The following is a 23089-nucleotide window of genomic DNA, read 5'->3' as shown; positions in this document are numbered from 1 at the left end:
ATCATTTTTTTTTTCTGATTTCTATCCATAGTAAGTTTAGATAACACTATCCCATCGCATATCGACCATCATGGAGCAAAAATGTGATGCCGTTGTGTGGTGGGAACTCATTAAAAATCTGAGCACTTGGAGGCCAGCCATCATTTCAGATGCACGATTCTGACCGATAAGTCCCGAATGCTTCCGAAGAAATAATCACGTGGTCATGGCTCAATGTGCTTGGCATTGCGACGTCACGCGGCCGGAAGTTACCGTAAATTGTCGACAGAAAACGGTTACGGCTGGATTCTGGGCTGAATTTTTGGGGGACCCAATAAATAAAATACTCCTTTTGTGGCTTGCTTCTGTGCTATCTTTAAACGCCTAAAGTATGAAATAATGATGCAGATGTGCTAATATAGGGAAGTAAATGTAAATTTCAACCTCACCAAACAGAATTGTTTTCCGCAGAATATTTCAAGTTTTACCCCCTGAAATCGCTTAGGGCACCTTTAAGCTCCCAAAGTGTAAGAAACAGCTGGTAAGGCTTTGTCTCTTAGATAGATCAAGGCTATGAAGTACTGTAAAACTTTTTTTTTGTGGTGAACTCCCCACCATGAATTTACGACACTGCAATATGTCTCCCTTGTTGGACTACTGTACTACAGAATCGTGCAAATTTAGAACATCGCAAAAACCTATTTTCCCTCTTACTGCAAAACAAAACCACGGTGAAAGTAAACGAATTTACATATCACTGCTTCTGCTAAGCACTGTATGGAATGCTACTGACATTTATTAGTTTTACACCTAAAATTTTGCTGATTTAGATTTTTTCTGTTGTGTTTGATATTAGTGAGATAGTTTCAAAGAAATGCTTGTCTCTCTTTCTCCTTTCCTGACAATCACAATGTAACAGTCGAATCTGTCTATGGTGACCACTCTATGTTGCATTTTTACTTCAGATAAAGCTGGGTAACAAGTTACTGGTGTACATCAGTTGTTGTCTTGCTGGACGGGCGTATCCGCTGGGCGACATCTCGCCCAACCTGGTCGACATAGTCAAGCCTGAAGTCTTCAAATGTGTAACAGTATTGCACACTAAAGATGCCAGTGAAGGTATGATATGAGGACAATTCAGAAACACTTATGTGGTGGGTAAAAATGCTGTGGGGGAAAATTCAGAAACATTCGTTGGGTTGGGGGGAAACAGTGTTTATCCCCTGGCGTCACTCTCATATCTCTCTGCAAAATTGTTAATCTTTTTAAAACTTTTCTTTTGTGTCTGTGAGTGGGAAAGATATGGAGCCAAATGAAATATATTGACAATGATTTCTTCAATCATTAAAGGATCCTAAACTCTAGAAGGGAGTGTTTTTTTTCCACTAGATTTTTTACAGGGTTCTTGGCTGTCTAAAGCTTATGTCTGTAGCTCTCCCAAAACTTGTCTAGGGCCGCTGGCTGTCCCCATCCAAAGGACTAATGCAACCCCTTACACCATGCCCAAGCGAGGTTCGAACCTCCGCCCTCTTGACCAATATGGTGAAAAAGTAGGGTAGCTTTCCACTTGATCACATATATATTTTTAGACTAGTTTTATATTGATGTGGAGAGATTGTGTATGGGGCTAATTTTCAGACTAGAAAGTAGTCATATTGTACTTACATTGTACTCTGATATTCAAGTTGCAGTTTTGTTTTCCTGGTGATATGTTAGGTGAGCAGACCTACCCATACCTGAGAACTCTGGTCCAGTTTGACACCAGGGAGTTCCTGAATGTCCTGGCGCTGGCGTTCAAGGGGCCCGAGTTTAATACAGAGGAGGGGATGAGACAGAGACAGAGAATAGTCGACATCTTACTTCAGGTAACGTCATCTTGTACCTCTAATTTATATAGGGCGTATTCAGTCACATGATCCTCCCCCTAGCAACGAGCACTGTCGGCCATTTTGGGGTCCACTTGATAGTGGAGCCCTATGGAACTCTCCGTAGAAATGGCAGATGTTTCTACGCCATTCACAATTTCCCTTCAAAGCGTTTTGTCTCATAATCATGGTGTTTTGCCTCGTGGTCGGATGTTGGATTGGGACTGATAAAGCACACACTGATCGGGTAACAGTAAGATTGGTTTTGCGTTTCTCGTGTAGGTGCGGGAACATACGAAGGGACTAACGACTGAAACAAAAGTAGATTTCTGACATACGAACAGCGGATCTAAATAGTTAAAGTTTGAGAATCAACGTGTGTGTATGGAAACCTTTTTATCTGGCCGAAAAGTAATTACAGGCCCATTGTGTAACACAGTCGCAGCACCGTGTTGTCGATGCTTGAGATACGTTCATAAACTGAGGGTCTTTCAACTTCGAACTTTCCTGATCATAACGTTCTCCCTGTCATAACTAAATTTCTCAAGACACTGTTCTACGTGGCTGCAGGCCTTGGAACACTTGTATGCTGTGAACTGATTTTATTTGTACTCTGTAAATAGTCGTTTCCATGACCAACTGAAGACAAAATCAATGGACTCCGCCGGTACTATTTAGCGGATGTGTTTGTAGGTTGGGGGAAAACCTTTCCTCGCTCGTTGATAATGGGTCATTTCCAGTAGGTGAAATTGGATTTTTGTAGCGAAAAGGATGTGAGGCTGGAGACTCTTTGCATGATAAAACAGCGATCAGACGATTCGCATTCCTTGGAAATTTAGAGACCGTCGGACACCGAGAAACTTCGCTGCAGGGATGGACCCCAAACTGGCCGCCCACGGAGGGCAAGGTTGATGACGTCACGTGAATATGCCCTATAGATTTACATGTATGTGTTTGGTATGAGGTACATTTCCATTGTATTACTAGTGCACTACAGAATTGTTTCAACCACAAATTCAAAACACCCCTAAAACCTCCTTTCCCCCCGTTACTGTTCTCTGTTGTTTCTTGTCTGTTGCTATAGCTAATAGTTGTGCACCTCCCATTCATAGCCCCGATGATCTCTTCAAATGTCTTGCTTTATAGAGAAAGTGCAGTCAAACCTTTCTTCAGTGACCACACAAAGCTAAGGGAAATGAACCAATGATCACAGTAGACAGTTGGCCATTTAATAGATAGGATTCGTCATACAATATGAAAATTGATTGACATTCAAAGCTACCGGGAAATTGTGAATCCATAGAGCCCATTGGGGAAGACTGTTCCCCCCTCCCAAAAATTTTTTGGAAGCGTCTATAAATCCCAAATAAAAGCCTGCTTGTACATGTTTGACTGTACAATGTGCGCTATTATCAATGTGGGAACGTTCTCTCCCCACTAGGTGATGGTGGAAAGCGTGGGCTTCACGCCGATCCAGGTGGGCTGCCTCTCCACGTTCCTGGCGCGACAGATGGCGAGCCACGAGAACTCCATCCTGGTGAACCGCCTGCTGTTCGAGCAGGTGCTGGAGTTCCTGGCCAGTCCCGAGGACGACAGCCGCCACGAGGAGAGGCAACAGGTCATTCTTTTTCAATTGTATAAGTGGCATCGATAGCTTAACGGCCCAAAACCCAGAGGTCCCGAGTTTGAATCCCCTGTCACATGCTTTAATGTTGTGCCTTTGGAAATGGCTTGAGTTCCACGCCAGTCCTGAGGACGACAGTGGGCATGAGTAGATGCAACAGGTCATTCTTTTCATTGTTTTCATGGATCCATTACGGTATGAGTGGATCAAATAAATCTGTCCGGATATGCAAGTCTTTTTTGAAGTTTTTCATGGTAGGACTTTATTACATGTAAAATTATGTTATTTATGGCATGTGGAACATTAACAGATAACAATTATTAAATTTAGCCTAATTTGCATAAATAATGAGAAAATGATCGTTCTTAATTGTGCATAGAGACAGATTGACCCATACACAAATATTAGTATCACATTCAATGTCAATTAACATTTAACAACTAAGCAATTTGTCTCCCTATAACCTCCATGGTCCTACATGTACATTGTGGTAACTATCAACCCATACCCTGTGAAACCTCAGATACTAAATTAATGATATTACAGTTCATTTACATAAAGTTCATATACTTAGAGAACAGCATGTACTCTGTTTGCAGCTTCTTAATTTCCTGGCTGCCTTGAAGTTTCTGTTCAGCTTCGATAGTGCTTCCATACACTTAACTCTTGATGCATTGATCAATCTGTATGGAACCTCTTATATTGTCTTCCCTACCTCCTTGGTCTTCCATTGTTTGGCAGCTTTTCTCCTTATGTCAGGTAGAAAAGAACATACCAGTTTGTACATGTCCATTTCCATTTTAGTAGCGTGCATAGTCCAGTGAATAGGGTTTGTCTTCTCTGTCGTGACATGGTGTGGAAGAAGAGCTAATTATAAATTGGTTCAGAGATCACTTTGAAATTTTTTCTTTTCTCTTCATCTGGAGGGATGATGGTTGCACTCCGGCCGTAGTCATGGCTATGGACTGTGCGTCATGTGTGTCATTCCTATCCTCGCGTTGCAGTCTCAGCCAGGGTTGGGACGTATGAAGATAGGAAGATGCTGTTTTTTTTGTCTCGGACATTGTATCTATCTGTACAAGTACATATCACAGTACAAATTTCGGTACAAAGGATGGTTGGGCAATAAGGTAAGTAGGAACTCTCTTGAACGACAGTGGTACATACAGCATCCCTTATTTCTCGCCAGGGTCAAAATGTAGTTTTTCGAGAAGTATGATTTGCAACTCCTCCTGACGATGGGTCCACCATGTGTACACGCTAACTAACACCACTCCTAATATCACCAAGACCACACCCGCAACTTGGAGGGAATTCGGTACTTTGTGCAAAAACAAGTAGTCCAGCAGAAGGGAGAAGGGGATGACAAACATGCGAACTGCTGTGGAGATGTATGTTTTTTCCCATTTTAAGCCTATAAGGAGAGTAAAGTAGCCAAGGCAGTTGCTCAATCCGATTCCTACCACGTATAACGCTGTACGCAATGTCATTGTCCAGACTGGAGTCTCTACCGCGTAGGTTATAACAAGTAATGCTACTGTCCCAAACAAATCTTGATACAGCAAAGATGTGACTATCGGCACCCCTAGTGTTGCCGTCAGGTACCGCATGATAACCATGTCGGGGGCAAAGACAAATGCAGCTAGCAGCGGAATGACAATCGACAACACGAGTAGCTTGGAAGATATTGCGGCTATCTGTGTCACCCCAATCGCCACCAAAACAACACCTGTCACGCTAATCAGAATCGAACAAACGTCTACAAGACCCAGAGATTCACCTAGGAATAAAAATCCCATCCAGGCAACAAAGAAAGGCATCGCACCTTGAATGATACTTAACGCAATGCCAGGAACTGTATAGGTAAAAGACAGGTTGAACACAATCACAACGGCATTTGCAACAATCACAGAAAGGAGCAGCATGATGGTTTCATGTCTGTTCTTAACTCTTAATCTTGGCCGAAGGACTGCATAAATAGGTACAGTAGCTAAAAGCTCAATCAATTGCATTAAGAAGAGGATTTGGAAACTCGGGATACCATCCTTTCTTACCAATGCTATGAATTCAGCACTGAAGGAAATGAAAATGGCTGACAGCAGGGTTATCAAAATGCCTTTTGCTGCCTTCAGTGAAGACATTACTTTTGCCTTGGCAGCGTCGTTTGCTTCCATAATATTCTCCCTGCCTATGTGCTTTCTTACAGTTGTGACTTTTTTTGCCTGGCAGTATCGCAATGTTACAGTGTTCTCTCTAAAACAATAGTTGTTACACCAGTCCTACTATCAAAGATGTGCCTGTATAGCTCGATTAGTATAGCGGCCTCACAGTTGAGCTCCTGAGCCCAATCAGTTGGTTATTGGGAGACCCCGGTTGGAATCTGGGGAATGCTGACCTTGTAGGAGCTGCACCGTTCTTCAGGTGGGATGTAAAAATGAAGTTCGATGTAGTGCCTCGAGCACGTTTCAACAGCCTGGTTACTCAGCAGGGTACCTACTGGCTGGAATGTCAAGATGAAACAAGGGGAAGTGAAGGTATTGTCAATGTCATTCAGTCCCCTCTACAACTGCAGCAGGATCGGTGTGACAAATGGTTGAAATTGTTCTCATATCCATGAACTGGAAGCTGTTGGGTGGTTCGAACGTTTGGAAGACGTTGTGTTTATGAAACCGTCCCAGAATTCCACGATAGCAGGTTTACTCAGTGATGATTTGATCTGTCAAATTCCACCTTTTTCCCAGTGTCAGTAATTATAACCCACGAAGAAGGTCTCATTCACGATTCCTGATGCCTTTGTAGAGAGCCGCTTGATTTGGAGATTCTCGTTGTCACTGTGAGTCATAGATATGACGTGGTTGTCCTCTGTATGAAGAAATGAAAATTATGCATATTTTAGGATTGATAAATTGTTATGTGAATTAATTAGGCAAGAAACAATTGTGCTGATGCTGGCATAAGTATAGGTATATAGTATATTATAGTACTTGATCGACATGCTGCTAAATGCTGTAGACATCTGAAACCAGTACAGTCAAAGTTCCTTCCCGCACCAATGCCACACAACTTTGTGCAATCACTACAGCAGGGGGCTAGTCCACTGGTAGCGGTGTGTGTTTAACTTCCATACTCTTTACCAAATGCTGAGTGCTAAGTAGAGAAAGCAGTATATACCATTTTTAGAGTCTTTGGTATGACCCGGCCGGGGATCAAACTCACGACCTATCGTGTGCAAGGCGAACACTCTACCCACTAGGCCATTGCACTGGTCACAGTACAGTACAGTACTTGATAAGATATTACAAATGCATGTGTAGTTGCTTATCTTTGAAAATAAAAACTTAACATAAATAGAAAATAAAAAAGAACATTTAAACATGTAAATATAGATTTGAAATGCACTCACTCCTTTTGCCATAGCGATTCCAATGTATTTAAGAAATTTTGTCATTCTCTAGCCAATTTATTACAAAAGATTTTTGTATTCTATTTTCTTACCAAATGGACGGAGTAGGCAAAGACCTCACACATTTTTTTACCCTATAAACTCAGTTCAAAATTTAAAAAGCTTTTTCCAGACAAAGAATATTATATAGCATTATGTGATACCTCTCAAACATTATTCAGGACAGAATACAAAAGGTACTGTTGTCACCGACAATTGTACAGACAACAAGTACAGCGAACATTAGTAGTGTGACACTAATTATAAATGCATTATAACACCTCTGGTACAAAGTGAGATGGGCTAACGCTTGCATTTGTTGGACTTACATTACACCAATTGTTTTAAACATGTTCCAGCATTTGAATATCCACAAATGTGCCTTGGGCAGCGAGAGAGTATTTCACATGGACTGAAGTGTAAAACCCTTTTCACCACGATTTCGACTAAGCTGGTGTGTTACGCCTGATGGCGGTTATACCGGCTATATAGATACAGATACAGACAGATACAGATACTATAACCTGGGTGTGAATTTTGTTTTCACCCCCGGGGCCTACATCTGCTTAGAAACATGATGCCAACTGTAAATGCAGAAATGCCGACCTATGACTGTAGCGCTATTATAGTTTCAAACGCAAACTTGAAAACACCGCGAACACTCGATTTTCTCCATACTGCAAAATAAAAACCATGCGAATTTAGATGCATTTACTGTATAATTATAACCTCCTTGATGCCAGTTAACCCAAGGCAGGTCACTGACCTTTTAAGGACATTCTAATGTCCTTGCTCCTTCTAACCCCAAAACGTCCTTTTCACCTCAAATGCAGTAAGTGTAAGTGGTGAACTTCATTACCCATGACAACATTTTGCTGTAGTTGCAAATAAATGAAATATGGAGCATAACGATTTGAAATTCTTGATTGATAGAAAAGGGGTCAAAGAAAACTCGGGTATAAAACGGTAAATGAACTAAAGACGTTTAAACCTCCTTGGTTGGACCGACCAAGGAGGTTTTATATGTGGGGTTACCTCCTCGAACTAACAGAGAACATTAGTGGGACACAAAATGTAGTTAAGTGTCCAACATGGCTTTTTTATATCTATCCAGAATACTGAATGGCGGCTTGTTGTAGGAGAGGGTACTCTCCAAGCAGAGGAGGGTTTCTGGCTGGTTTTTGATGTGTTTTTAGGCGTTTTTGTCGGGCTTTCTACTTTGTCATTTTTTGGTCTCTTCAAACCCCAGAAGAGACCAAAAAAATGACAAAGTAGAAAGCCCGACAAAAGCGCCTAAAAACACGTCAAAAACCAGCTGGAACCCCTCCTCTGCTTGGAGAGTAGGAGAGGGTCCATTCTTGCATATGATTAGGAATCATCAGTTTTGGCTATCTGCATTTTATACAGATAGATTCATTATCAATGCATTGTTATCGGATATTCTATTTTTCAACATAGTCATACTGTTACTGTAGGTTAAAATCTTGAATACAGTTTGCTGATTTAGAACAAAACGATGATGATTACCTGAAAGTGCGGCTTAGTTTTGTCCAGTGTCGAAAGGCTGCTTGACGAAGGTCCTGAAATGGCCAGTGTGAATGTAGATAAACCGGTTTGAAAAGATGACCAAAATTATTTTTATTACTTAATAATTACTGCTTGTTTATTACTGTTGGCCCAGCTTCCAACCTACTCTTATTTATGTATTGCAGAGTCACAAGAAAACACACAACACACAGTATTTTGTGGCAGAAAAAGGGGGCAAGGTACAGTCAAACTTGTATCCGTCAACCACTCAAGGGATTAATTAAGGAAATATGGTTGTTGGCTGGGGTTGGATGTTGGTTAAAACTGGGTTCGGTTGGTTGATTGGTTGACATAAATGTATGAGACCATCTCAGCAATCATTACAATATACTATCCTCCCAGCATGCCCGGTATGGTCGGTTCGTTACCCCCTATAGCGGCCCTGCCCTTCCGAGCCCCTGAACACGGTTATGGCGCCGTCGCCGACACTTGCTCATGAATAATTAACGAGCTGACCTTATTTGGCACAAACGGCAGTTGTGGCTCATGAATAATTAATGAGCAAGACGAAAGACGTAACCTGATTGGTTGATAGCGTCCTTTGCGCTTTTGCTTGAGATGACCTTTAGCAGACCCTCTGATTGGCCGAAAGCCGTTTGGTGACGGCGCCATAACCGTGTTCAGGGGCTCGGAAGGGCAGGGCCGCTATGGGAGGTAACAAACCGACCATATCGGGCATGCTGGGAGGATGCAATACACATTCCACAATACATACAAACATTTCCTACAGGGACTGTTTGATACCAAGGTGAGTACTGTAGTTCACTTTATCTTCAGGTAGCGAAATTTCACGGTGTATCGAAAATGCACATTTTCACTGAACTTTAACTTCACGGTGGCGGCAAGCGATTTACAGAACGGATATGTGAATCAATCATATGATATGTTCACGGTACAGAGGTGACCGTGAAAACAGTGAACTTAAAATTTACAGTGGAAGAAACAAGAATTACAGTATTCACCACCACCCAGGGTGGGGGGTGAGGAACGCTGGTTCGAACGGGGAATTAGAGACGCAATATACGAGAGGATGTACAACCCCGTCCTCAACAGGAAAGGGGGTCTTCGCGTTGAACTTTCAGGCACTTGGGATAATGTACTGCCCCCCACCCCCCACCCCCGGACGAACAATCTTTAGTTATTGTACTAAAATCAACAGTAGCTAATTGACCTATTGGCACATAACTTTGTCTTGAATTAATCTCCTTTTAAAGACTACTTCAAGACATCCTAAATTTTCTTAACCTCATTAACATACCTATTCAGAGTTTTGGTATAAAACCTGGTGTTCTCAGTCCTATCGTCGTTAGTCACTGACGAAAGACAGTGGATGCTGTCTGAAACGTCTGACTGTTTCAAAATTTTATCCAGTTGCTTGAGTAATTATTTTGGGACTATTATCAATAGTCTAGCTACCAGCTGTTAAACCTGTTTCGTAACGTTGAAATGTCTTAGCAGGTTAGTATTAGTTTTATGAATATAGATATATCTTTTACATTGTTAGGTGTACTTGTTCTTTTGCATTATCATGATACTAAGGTGACGATATATATCAAGATGCAATATAGCTATTTTTGTATCGGTTATTAGTTATTACAGATGGGTGTTTTGTTTTGTTTCATAACAATTATTATATTTTTATATCGTACTTTCGACTGTAACATGTAAATTGAAAAATGTGCAACTTAGGGAAAGATGTAGCAGATTAGTGTTTAGCCGATGATGTTGACAGCTTGCAGATCTTGCAATTTCTGTAAATATAAAAATCATGTTTTCTGTCAAAATTATTGTATAACTTAAACTATTGCATAGAGTGAACAAAAAACCAAATGGTTAATATTTTACTATCGAGATATATAATTATATTCCCCTTCCAGTGGGAAGGGGGATATATTGTTTTTGCTTGCCTGTTCTTCTTCTTCTTTCTTCTTCTTCTTCTTTCTTCTTCTGCCAAAAACCAAGTAGATGTGCGGTGGTAGCTCTAGTAATGGTATTGCAGAAAGTCATATGTACCTTATGTTACAATGTACGGATGTTATATTTCAGATGTAGGTACCTATAGGAAAGGTGAATACACCTGACAATAAATTATGCTAATGAGGACCTCATTTGCATAATTTATGCAGAAACTTGTATTTCCCTTACCGTAAAAGCTACAGATGTCATATTTGAGATGTAGGTACCTATAGGAAAGGTGAATACACCTGACAATAAATTATGCTAATGAGGACCTCATTTGCATAATTTATGCAGAAACTTGTATTTCCATTACCGTAAAAGCTACAGATGTCATATTTGACATGTAGGTACCTATAGGAAAGGTGAACACACCTGGACATAAATTATGCTAATGAGGACCTAATTTGCATAATCTATGCATAAAGTTGTATTTCCTTTACCGTAAAAGCTACAGATGTCATATTTGAGATGTAGGTACCTTTAGGAAAGGTGAATACACCTGACAATAAATTATGCTAATGAGGACCTCATTTGCATAATTTATGCAGAAACTTGTATTTCCCTTACCGTAAAAGCTACAGATGTCATATTTGAGATGTAGGTACCATTACGAAGGGTCACAAAACCTGGCCATAAATTATGCTAATGAGGGCCTCGTTTGCATAATTTATGCATATCCCTTACCGTAAATGCTACGGATGTCATATCTCAGATGTAGGTACCTTTAGGAGAGGTGAACACATCTGTTTAAAAATTATGCTAATGCAGACCTCATTTGCATAATTTATGCATAAACTTGTATTTAGCTTACTGTAAAGGCTACGGATGTCATATTTGAGATGCAGGTACCTTTAGGAAAGGCCAGAAAACCTGGCCATACATTATGCTAATGAGTGCATTATGCATAATTTATGCATAATTTATGCATATCCCTTACCATAAAAGCTACGGATCATAACGGATGTCATATTTGAGATGCTATATGCTAATGCCGACCTCCTTTGCATAATGTATGCAGAAACTTGGCAATATCCTTACAGTCAATGCTAAGGATGTCATATTTGAGGTGTAGGTAATGGAAGGGGAATATTCTGCATTTTCCAGAAAATGTTGCCATTCTAGTTAATAATAAATTAGTATATTCAAGGTGACAATATTTTCCATCCAAAAATATCTACATAAATGTGTGTAAATGCAAAAATAGGAAATTACATTGTAAAATGATTCCTTTTAATAAATTTATAGAGAACTGTGTGTTGTGATCCTTCCTTGTGTTTGTTTATCTAGGAACAATCGTAGCAAAGGCTTGATAAAAATTGAACATTTCTTACCAGTTTGACTGCCGTTTTCAAAATATACTTCACCTAGCCTCAAAAGAAAGCTTCAGAAAACAGCACGGCCGAAGCCTGCTATGTAGGCTAAGGTACACCTCCGTTGTAGAAAGTCCCTATGAACGCACGACATAGTATGAAATGTGGACTGCGTCATGTTATTACCTTCGCCGAGAAGGTTATGCAGAGGGTAGCGTTTGTGTGTATGTTTGTTTGGTTGTTTGTAACGACCAGCATAACTCGAGAAGGTTTGGATGGATTGTATTGATATTTGGTAGGTGGGTAGGTCTTGTTGAGACTAGGAAATGATTAGATTTTGGGTCCCCTAGCGGCTTGTTACGGTACTACAGCGGAACTTCCTGTTTCGATATCTCGTGTTCTGGACAAGCTATGGGACTGGTTTTTGAGTGGTAGATAGCTCTTTGGACAGAGAGTAAGTGATATATGGAACTGCAGGAGCAGGTTTTGGTTCAGACTTTGAACTCAAGAAGGGCTTGATGGATGGTAATGATTTTTTGTAAGTAGATAGGTTTAGTGATGATGTACATGATTAGATACTCATTATGCAAATCATTATCTAATTTGCATAATTAATGAGGAAAGTTTATACATCCGCCAAATTCCACGATTGGACTCTCAAACATGTGACACATGTAACTGAAGAAGAGAGAAATATTAATAGATATCAATTATGCAAATGAAGACCTCATTTGCATAATTAATGAGAAAGTACTATAACTCAAGATGGGCTTGATGGATGGTAATGATTTTTGGTATGTAGATAGCTTACGTGATGCTTTGTATGATTCGACGATAATTATGCAAATCAGATTCTAATTTGCGTAATTAATGAGACAATTTAAAAAACCACTGTGTTCCATGATATGACTATTGAAATATGTGACATTTGTTACTGAGGAATTTTGATAGATAAAAAATATGCAAATATAGGCCTAATTTGCAAAATTAATGAGAAACTACTATAATGCCATACAGGTAAATGATGGCACTTTCATACTAGTGTCATTTGGAAGTTATTTGAATGTGAACATCGTTGAATCAAATTATGCTAATAAGGACCTCATTTGCATAATTCATGATAAATGTTACTTTGTTAGCATAACCTTCTTTGTTAAGCTCATACTTTTGTTTTTCGGGTGAAGAAGATCAACTGGTAGGATTTATAATTGATGAGAAACATTCCTGATACGTCAGTCATAAAGGTTAAAATCATTTGGTGAAGGTATGAGGTCGTGGAACTCTAGTTATACATAAACAACACATTTTGTCTGGTAGATATTGTCTCTCTCCGTCCAAGCAAAGTGTGAACAGGGGATACATTAAGAACAGACCTTGTTCGAACGTTCCAGCAAGGTGGTTAAATACACATGTATTTAACCTCCTTGGCTCCAGCGAGCAATAAAACAAGCAATTCAGTTCCTTCGATCTCGCCAAAAAAGAGAAAACGTTAGAGTGAAGATTAACGTAGAGATACCTGTTCCTTGAATAATAAATTTTGGGAATGTGACGTTAACATATTATACACTTTGCAGCGAATTCATTTGAAGTGACATGCTGATTCGAAACCATATGATAATACCCAGTGCTAAAAATATACCTGATTACCTTCGCCGAGAAGGTTATGCAGAGGGTAGCGTTTGTTTGTGTGTGTGTTTGTAACGTACAGCATACCTCGAGAAGGCTTGGGTGGATTGTTTTGATATTTGGTAGGTGGGTAGGTCTTGATGAGACATGGAAATGATTAGATTTTGGGTCCCCTAGCGGCTTGTTACGGTACTGCAGCGGAACTTCCTGTTTTGATATCTCGTGTTCTGGTCATGCTATGGTCCTGATTTTTGGTAGATAGCTCTTTGGACAGAGAGTAAGTGATATAGGTTTTGGCCCCCTAGCGGCTTTTTTGGAACTGCAGGAGCAGGTTTTGATTCAGACTTTGAAAGGGAATAACTCAAGAAGGGCTTGATGGATGGTCATGATTTTTGGTAAGTAGATAGCTTGAGTGATGATGTACATGATTAGATACTTCTTATGCAAATCAGTATCTAATTTGCATAATAAATGAGGAAAAGTTACACATCCGCCAAATTCCATAATAGGACTCTCAAACATGTGACATGTGTAACTGAGGAGGAGAGAAATATTAATAGATATCAACTATGCAAATGAAGACCTCATTTGCATAATTAATGAGAAAATACTATAACTCAAGATGGGCTGGATGGATGGTCTTGATTTTTGGTAGGTAGATAGCTTGAGTGATGATGTACATGATTAGATACTTATTATGCAAATCAAGCATATCAATTCATAGTTCGTGGTTATAAACCTGCTGTTCAACTGATCTTGCTCACAGTCACTGACGAAAAGTAGTGGATGCTACTTGAAACGTCTGACCGTTCCCAAAATCATATCCAGTTGTTTGAGTAATTGCTTTTTGGCGTATTATGCAAATAAGTATCTATTTTGCATAATTAATGAGGAAAGTTTATATATCCGCCAAATTCCATGATAGGACTCTCAAACATGTGACATATGTATTAAACTGAGGAGAGAAATATCAATACATATCAACTATGCAAATGAAGACCTCATTTGCATAATTAATGAGAAAATACTATAACTTGATGGATGCGCTTGATGGATGGGCTTGATTTTTGGTATGTAGATAGCTTACGTGATGCTTTGTATGATTGGATATAATTATGCAAATCAGATTATAATTTGCATAACTAATGAGACAATTTCAAAACCCCGCTGTGTTCCATGATATGACTTTTCAAATATGTGACATTCGTAACTGAGGAAGAGAGGAATGTTAATAGATAGAAAATATGCAATTGTAGGCGTAATTTGCATAATCAACGAGAAACTACTATATTTCCATACAGGTAAATGATGGCAATTTCATACTTATCGTTGAATCGTTGAATCAAATTATGCTAATAAGGACCTCATTTGCATAATTGATGATAAATGTTAGCATAACCTTCTTTGATAAGCTCATACTTTGGGCAACTTCTGTTATTTGGCTGAAGACGATCAACTGGTATGATTTATGATTGATGAGAAACACTCCTACATACGTCAGTCATAAAGGTCAAGATCATTTGGCGAAGGTATGAGGTCGTGGAACTCTAGTTGTACATATACTGTACGTGACGTGACGTGACAAATAACGATAGTTTGTGCGTTTTCTGGATTGGATTTTATATGGTACATATTGCTCGTAGTGTTACAATTATAGTCAATACTAAATAAAAGGAACTACATGTACGCATCAAACACAAAGATTGCATTCTTTTTTCAAGTGCTTCCATTGATTCCACGATACATTGGTATGTACTTTACCTCTACATTTACAGTGTTGCGATTAAGTTAGAGTGACACTAGTCAAGTTGGTTATAACCCTATGTTTGATTCCAACACCCTATTACATATTCCGACACCCTCTACCCAAAGCTGAGCCTAATCATAACATAGTCGCGATCGGAACATACGGGCGTCTCCAGTTAGGTTAGATTGTCAGCTATCAATCAAGACAACTTGCCGGTATGACGTCACCCGAAACAAACTTTCTCCGTCAGACAATCTTTTCTACGTCACACAAACCGATAACACTATCCATCCTATCAAGGAGGTTATTGATCCTATCAACGAAGGTACACGTTGTCACAGGGGACTATACAAAACGGGGATATTGACAAGCGATGCTGACGTCATTGAAATCAAATGCGTTTTGGACATCCTGTTTGTAGATGGGTCAAAGGCCAGGTATAAGGGGTGTTACGCCGCGTCGTTTACAGGTTGTCCGACAGGTGGTAAACATTGCTAAACCAGGTAAACAAACACCTGTTACCAGTGGGTCAGCGATTGTTCATCTAAAGGCACCCAAAACTTTGATAAAAACCTGAAAATTGTGAGTTGGACAGTTACTCTATAAGTCACAAATTTCGGAAGTTTTTGAATGTTTTAAGTTAATATTGAACATCGTTGTAATTGTAGCGCTGTTTTCGATGCACGGTACTTCATGATACACATACCACACCTTCGGTGAACGCTTTTAAAGCCAGGTTTGACCGCCTTATGGAAAGTCATCCTGTAAAATACAACTTCAGAGCCCTGGACCACCCACAGAAACCCACAGTGTCAATTGGATAAAGAAGAGGTAAAAATGAGCGGTCCAAACTGGACGCAAAGCATCCTACTTGACTGTACTCTACTGTACACAAAAGGCAAGCCAACGTCATCATGACGTCATGCTTCACCGTTTCTTTAATTTGACGCACGAAAAACAACAACAACTCAGAAAGTAAACACCAGTCCGCCAAGATATAAAGGTGGAGCCGACTTCCAGACCAAAGACAACCTTACCGAAGTCGCCGTAATATAATATTCTGCCGGCAAGAAGCGAACTCAACACTACAACATATTCAACATGAACCATCTTCTGCTGGTTCTGCTGATCGCCTTGCCTGCTGCAGTTCTCTGCATGCCCGCTGGAAATCGCAGGGTGAGTCTTCTTATATCCAACCGCGTCCTTTGGCTATGTTTCTGAGATATGATCCATTTTTTTTTTTTTTCAAATTGCATGTTTTGACAAAAAAGCCAGCTCTTTTAATACAAGGCCTGGAATTTCATTTGATTTTTTTGGGTCAATTTCAGGGAGGTAGAGGTGCTGGCCATCACGACCGCAGACCAAGACCGAACGGTATGTTTTGTGAAATGGCTTAATTTTTCACTTGCTTTGCAGATATAAGATGCAACGAAAGGTGCAACGATGCACCCTTTTTCCCGTCAGTTTATACGAACGATTTGAACAGTTATTCCTTCAGTTTGTATGAAAGATTTGAACAATTATTCTTTCATTTTGTATGAAAGATTTGAACAGTATATAATGTGTTACCTACCTTTATTTCAGCATTCTCTTGCGAGGGAAAAGAAATAGGCCGTCTGTACCAGGATCTGCAGAACTGCCGGCGCTACTACGAGTGTGTGGACGGTCACCCCAGGCCATTACGCCGCCGCTGTTCACCGGGAAACGTCGTCTTTAACGAGGAGCAACAGGGGTGCGACTGGCCGTGGAACGTACCGGCTCCATGTGGGGTAAGGAGTTTACATTGCTTGAAGAAAATGTCTACGTCTAAAAGAAACAGGCGTTTTGTGTTCGTACATTCTACATACAGTCGTACATTTTCAAACACATTTGTACCTTTTTCACACACAGTTGTATATCTTTAAACAGTTGTACATATTTTACGTTGATGAAGGTTAAACATCCAGGTAATTATGTACGCCAAAAAACAGTTACTCAAGCAACCGCTATTATTTCGTCAGTGACTGAAAGATTTCAAAATCTTATCCAGTTGCTTGAGTAACTGTTTTTTGGCGAGTTGTACATTTTTCCTTGTTTCACTGGTTTGAGCTATAGTTTTCCCTCAATTTGCCTACAGACAAAAGGCGAAAGTTCAATCGAGCAAGAACAAACAAACGACAGCTCTGAGGAAAACGGCGGTAACCAGGGAGGGGATGGGAACGAGAGCGGAGCGCAGAGCGAGAACGGAGATGGGACGGGTGGCGATGGCAGTTCTCATGAGTCTCCAGAAGTGTCGGAAGAATTCTCAGAGGAATCATCAGAAGAATCCTCAGAAGAATCCTCAGAAGAATCGTCAGAGGAGTCCTCAGAAGAGTCGTCAGAGGAACCCTCAGAAGAATCGTCAGAGGAATCCTCAGAAGAATCCTCAGAAGAGTCAGAGGAATCCTCCGAGGAATCCTCCGAAGAATCCTCAGAAGAGTCAGAGGAATCCTCAGAGGAATCCTCAGAAGAATCGTCAGAGGAATCCTCAGAAGAATCGTCGGAAGAGTCAGAGGAATCCTCAGAAGAGTCGGAGGAATCCTCAGAAGAATCGTCAGAAGAATCCTCAGAAGAGTCGGAGGAATCCTCAGAAGAATCTCCGGAGTCACCTGAAGACCCCGATGAGTCCTCCGAGGAGAGCCCTGAGCAAGGCGGCGGGCGATCAAGCCATGGGGGCAGGTCAAGCCACGGTGGTCGACATAGTCACGGTGGTCAACATAGCTATGGGGGAAAGTCCCATAGGCATGGGGGAAAGTCTCATAGGCATGGGGGAAAGTCTCATAGGCATGGGCGGCACAGTCATGGCGGGAGGTCTGGTAGGCACGGACGACACAGCCGTGGGGAAAGGTCTCATACACACGGTCACAAACGACATTAGACTACGTACAAGTCACAGTTATCCTGTCCTCTTTTATTCCAATGTAGTTTAATCAAACGTGCCTCTCATTAGTCGAGATATGACAACTAGCCGTTTATACTTTTATATTGTATCATATAACGTTATTTACATAGCTAACTGTAACTCAATGTTTGGTGTTTTTTGTAATTTTTTGTGTATACAGTTATTGCAATATTCATGTAAATGGTCTTCGAAACAATGAGCCATAGACTGTCTCTGAGAATGTGTGTGTGGCTAAAGACTAAACTCACTTGCATGACTGCAACTTATCAAATAAATTAAATTTAACAATTTTTCCACAATAGTATTTACTGTTATTACTCCGGGAAGGAGGATGGCCTCTTGACGTACAGGAGTATTGGAAATGCTTTTGTTTGAGCTAGATATCATGTTCCCGTCGTCACATTGGTGTGTAACTTGTTTTCTAGTTGTTTTCTGTATGTACCTACAGTGAGGCGTTGAAAGAAGTAATTGGGGGAGTAGAAAATATGTCTTAAATCATAGGATGTCCTAGCTTTCACGAAGAAACAAACCTCTTTAGATGCTGAGCATTCCGAACAGCAAACTTGGTCAATTTCCATATGATAAAAACAATCATATCTAAAGGAACAATTGGTTCAATATAGCTAATTCATACTGGTACTTGTAATACCCAAAGTCTAAATTTATTCACACTGTTCATATTATTTATCTATAGATTTCCAAAAAATGGCCCCAGGATTTGCAAATTTTGAAGCAAACATATTTGACGGATCCCGTCCGCGGTAGGGACAGATCCCGAGAAAGTTTCTGACAAAAAATGTCCCTGCACTTCCAGAAAAAGCTGCTAGGAGGCCCAAACTTCTAAGTTTCTAAGCCCAAGTGCTATCTACCATACCATCTTCGGATCAAAAGATACCAAAACTTGGAGTTCCACTACGGTATCATAACAAGCTGCGCATGCTAGGGGGCCCGAAGTCTAATAATTTCAGAGTCTTATCAAGACCTAACCATGTACCAAATATCAACGCATTCCACCTAGGCATTCTCCAGTAATCAGGTTCACAAAAGGATAGACACACATCAGCCTTAACCACAAACATAACCTTCTGGCAAAGGTAATAAAGTTAAACTGAAAGCCTCAGTCAAGAGGTAGGCTTATGATTACATGTAGGACGGTACGTTCAGCTGTAATCTTAAAGGCAAATGTTCAGGACATCTTAAAGATGAAAAACCAACAGTGAGTTTTAAGATACATTTAATCTATTGATTTGACTACACACTTATACCATGGTATGGTAAGGTAAATATGTGCACTCATGTTGAAGAAAAGCAAAGTTGAGTGTCTGGGTGCATGTACTGTACTTTCTACAAGTCTACAGGAATGGCACGGTCACGTTTTGTCTGTTGTCTCATTTTTTTCTGCCTCAGTCGCTCCCGGTTGGCATTTTCTACACTGAAACAACAACATCGAAAAACCTCATCAATCTTCAACCAACATGCAATCTTTCTGACATACATCTTTTATAAAACATATGAATTAAATGACAACCAGGAAACATTTCTGTTGATAGTTTCTAAAGTACTTATTGATTTGAATTGAAATAAACTATACTACTACCGGTAGTAAATAAAACCATGATAACAAGTTAGGGGTTTGTTACTTAGGGGAATGTTTTACATCTTAAAGCTTTTAAATATTTTTAGTCAGTAATACTCAGTGTTCTCACCAGAATTTTTTCACAGCATAGGGGTCAGGTACAGAAGTCCAACTTTAGCGGTGCAAGTCACGCGTGGAGTGCTGAAGACATGACCAGAGTAGGGAGTCCGGCATGTTCCCCCGGAAAATTTGTAAATTCATGACCCAATGAGACAATATTTCATCATTTTGAGGGATAAATTTTGTGAAGTAGAGTTTTTCCACTGTCACAGCCTCATTCTAAAGCCAAATATGACCTTTTTATAAGATTTATGAAGGGTCACAAGGTTTGTCCCAGAAAGAAACACCCCTATGCTCATTGAAACACAGCATAGGGGTCCAGATCACAGCATAGGGGGTCCAAATCACAGCATAGGGGGCCCCTATGCTGAAAAGGCCTGGCGAGAACACTGAATACTAGTGATGAATGATTTTAATGACGTCCAGTATTGTCTGTGATTTGTGAGTGTCAGAGCAATTCAGGACCAATCCCAAAGGCCCTGCGAATCTGTACAACTACACGAACCGAATAAAACCATTATTATTATTAGCAAACTGTTGGGAGACAGAAGAAACTACAGAAAAATAAAACAAGAAGAAGCTTTTGTTTTTCTTTACAAAAAGGCCTCATCTTATGTAAGGAAATAGCAGTAAACTGAAATCTACATCTAACCCCTACCTGAGTCTCCACAGATTCCTGTCCTCCTTACTGGGTTCCTTAGGCTTCTTATTGACTTCCTCGATCATTTCCTTTAGCTTCTTCAGTGCGTCGGCCAAGTTCCGCATCTGGAATCTGCTAACCTCGGACTTGATGATCAGCTCCCCTTCTTTATTGATGCGACTCTTTTGCTACAACACAAAACATCTATGACCCTTCTCTACTATTGTTGATTTGTTACTGATAAGACTACTGTATGAAGCATCTACAAGACTTGCTGGAGTGGCAGAAAGCACAGTACAGAGGTGGTAAAACTAGTCTTTAACCAGAAATGACAGTCAAGGTCATGGGGTCAATGGTAGAGGCTATTAACTAACAGGGAGGTATCATTTTTGGTCTGCCTGTCTGTTTTCGCAGTTATATATTTTCCACACATTCACCATAGAGTAACAGGATGTGATCAATGGACATGTAATATTAAACCTTATTTGCATAATACGGTAAGACTAGACATACAAGAAATTTTCAAAATTTCACAAAGTTGTGAGATCTTTGAACTCTTGTAAAAAATAGATTTCTAGGAGATTATGATGTTGTTTTTCTTTCACATTCAATTTTCAAAATTTCAAAAAGTTGTGAGATCTTTGAACTCTTGTAAGAAATAGATTTCTAGGAGGTTGTGATGTTCTTTTTCTTTCACATTCAATTTTCAAAATTTCACAAAGTTTATGAGATCTTTGAACTCTCGTAAGAAATAGATTTCTAGGAGGTTATGATGTTGTTTTATAAAGTTGAGATCTTTGAACTCTTGTTAGAAAAAGATTTCTAGGGGGTTATGATGTTGTTTTTCTTTCACATTCAATTTTCAAAATTTCACAAAGTTGTGAGATTTTTGAACTCTCATAAGACATAGATTTCTAGGAGGTTATGATTTTGTTTTTTTTCACATTCTTGTCCTTGCAGGACCTTGTTCTGTACTATGTAGATGCAGACAGAAAAAGATGTGAAGAGATGGGAGTACAGTACCACTGCTGTAAGCTTCTGCCTGACATCTTCTGGGAGCCAATCAGCACTCTGCACATGGAATCTCAAGTCAACCTTTGTGTTCACTGAAAACAGAACAAAAAACAAATTTTTTAATGCCTTTTGTGAACATTTCATAAAAATGAAAAGCTGTTAGGAATATTTTCAAAGAAAATAACAAGTGTATGAAATATAATATCATAATGTGATAAGTTTCCAATGAGGAAGCTACCTTTGTTCACATGTTGTCCCCCAGCTCCACTACTTTTGCTGTATGAAATTTTCAATTTGTCTAGAAGAAATAAGACAACAAAATATATTGTTATACACATAGAGAAAAAAGCCAAGTTGTTACTTCTCGCAATAAGAAAATGAAAATATCAGGACTTTGTAGATAATATTAAAACATAAGATATCTCACACCATGCTTACATGTCTACTACTAGTATTCAAATGAAGTAAAATCTGATATTATGATACTGACAGTTTTACCATTCCGAAAATGTTGAATCTCTGAAAAATAAATGGAAGCATTCTTACCAACAGGGATGTGTCCATCAAACTTGTCAGGGTTACTGCGTGTACTATAGGCACCCTACAGGATGGGAGGATACAAACATAGTACAGGTCATAATCATCATTCAACACTTTAGTTTCCTCACATTTCTGATCTGTATGGTTCCACTATTACAAAATTTACCACGAAGATAGCTTGTGAAACTGAAGACAAACACAGAAATGATATTTCATTATTTGTGACAATAAGGTATTTATGAGGCACTAATAATTTGTCACAGACGCTTCAAGTGACAGGGCTCGAAATACTGGGTGCATGTGCACCTGTGTGCACCCAAAATTAGAGCTGTGCACCTAATTTTTGACTGTGGGTGCACTAGTGCACCTAGATATTTTTGTAGGCTATAGGGTAAAGGTACTTTAGTACATTAGTAAACAGTATCAGAAAAAGCAATACAATGTATAACCATTTGTAAAATTAAAATTAAAATTTGTTGCACTTTCTTTGATGCACTACTTGTCTGAAAATTGGAAGCTATAGAATTACACACTATAGTTTTTAATTATGATTATAAGAGCATCAAACTGTAATTATGTTTTGTTGACATTCAACTTGATTTTATGTGGTGCATCCAGTTTTATTTCTGTACACCTAATTCTCTTGGTAGGGTGCACCAGTGCACCTATTTGCAAAAATGAATTTCGAGCCCTGAGTGACCTTTAAAAAGGCATGCCCCTTGGATGAGGTTTCACAGCCTTTGGCAGCTTTTTTGAACAGGTATGATTTTCTGTATGTATGTTAACTGTCATATGTATGCAAGTCACAAAGTGTACACTTGGAAAAAATTATGAAATGGAGTGGGAGGGCGCTCACCTCGGGAACTTTCAGAAAACCCGTGGGGTCGCTGTCCGGATATAGTCTGTCCAAACTGTATACGCTCTTGTACGTGGAACTTCTAGATAGATGAGGAACCCGACAAGAACTATTGCGTAGTCTGAATAGCGCACAACAACTTCTACGGAGCATTTTGGACAGGAAGACTTCACAACTGCGACCCAGACAGCAAGGACACTTTTCCCGAACTCTGACCTTTCGAGAAAAGACCACAAAACTATTCAAAATTATAGCATTGTGCATTAGTGATTATACTTTTAAAA

At 39.7% G+C, this 23089-nt stretch overlaps 3 protein-coding genes and 1 long non-coding RNA gene across 4 annotated transcripts in view; 2 read left to right on the top strand and 2 right to left on the bottom strand.

Annotated features, from left to right (window-relative positions):
* Positions 1-3051: 3051 nt before the first annotated feature.
* Positions 3052-8873, bottom strand: LOC136440829 (uncharacterized). Its single transcript, XR_010756721.1, has 2 exons — positions 8438-8873; positions 3052-6330 (listed from the first exon to the last, which is right to left on the bottom strand). It is a non-coding gene; the product is annotated as an uncharacterized lncRNA (long non-coding RNA).
* A 347-nt stretch (positions 8874-9220) lies between these two features.
* The window catches only part of LOC136439800 (DNA-directed RNA polymerase III subunit RPC5-like), a 28858-nt gene continuing 14989 nt past the window's right edge, over positions 9221-23089 (top strand). The window contains exon 1 of the mRNA XM_066435395.1: positions 9221-9245. The gene's annotated coding sequence lies outside the window, so the exon portion shown is untranslated. The remainder of the gene's footprint in view (positions 9246-23089) is intronic.
* On the top strand, positions 16092-18351 carry LOC136439801 (submandibular gland secretory Glx-rich protein CA-like). Its single transcript, XM_066435396.1, has 4 exons — positions 16092-16315; positions 16468-16513; positions 16724-16908; positions 17256-18351. The coding sequence occupies exons 1-4, from the start codon at positions 16241-16243 to the stop codon at positions 18033-18035; spliced, it is 1086 nt and encodes a 361-aa protein (XP_066291493.1). The 5' UTR covers positions 16092-16240; the 3' UTR covers positions 18036-18351.
* Positions 19277-23033, bottom strand: LOC136439802 (large ribosomal subunit protein mL62-like). The gene is made up of 6 exons (XM_066435397.1): positions 22806-23033; positions 21956-22010; positions 21648-21707; positions 21419-21501; positions 20414-20583; positions 19277-19491 (listed from the first exon to the last, which is right to left on the bottom strand). Exons 1-6 carry the CDS (start codon positions 22956-22958, stop codon positions 19404-19406), a joined length of 609 nt encoding a protein of 202 aa, XP_066291494.1. The 5' UTR covers positions 22959-23033; the 3' UTR covers positions 19277-19403.

The sequence above is a fragment of the Branchiostoma lanceolatum genome, chromosome 8 (assembly GCF_035083965.1).
Source record: "Branchiostoma lanceolatum isolate klBraLanc5 chromosome 8, klBraLanc5.hap2, whole genome shotgun sequence".
Lineage (NCBI taxonomy): Eukaryota > Metazoa > Chordata > Leptocardii > Amphioxiformes > Branchiostomatidae > Branchiostoma > Branchiostoma lanceolatum.
Note: the sequence above shows the minus strand (reverse complement) of the source record. Positions and strands in the feature narration are given on the sequence as shown.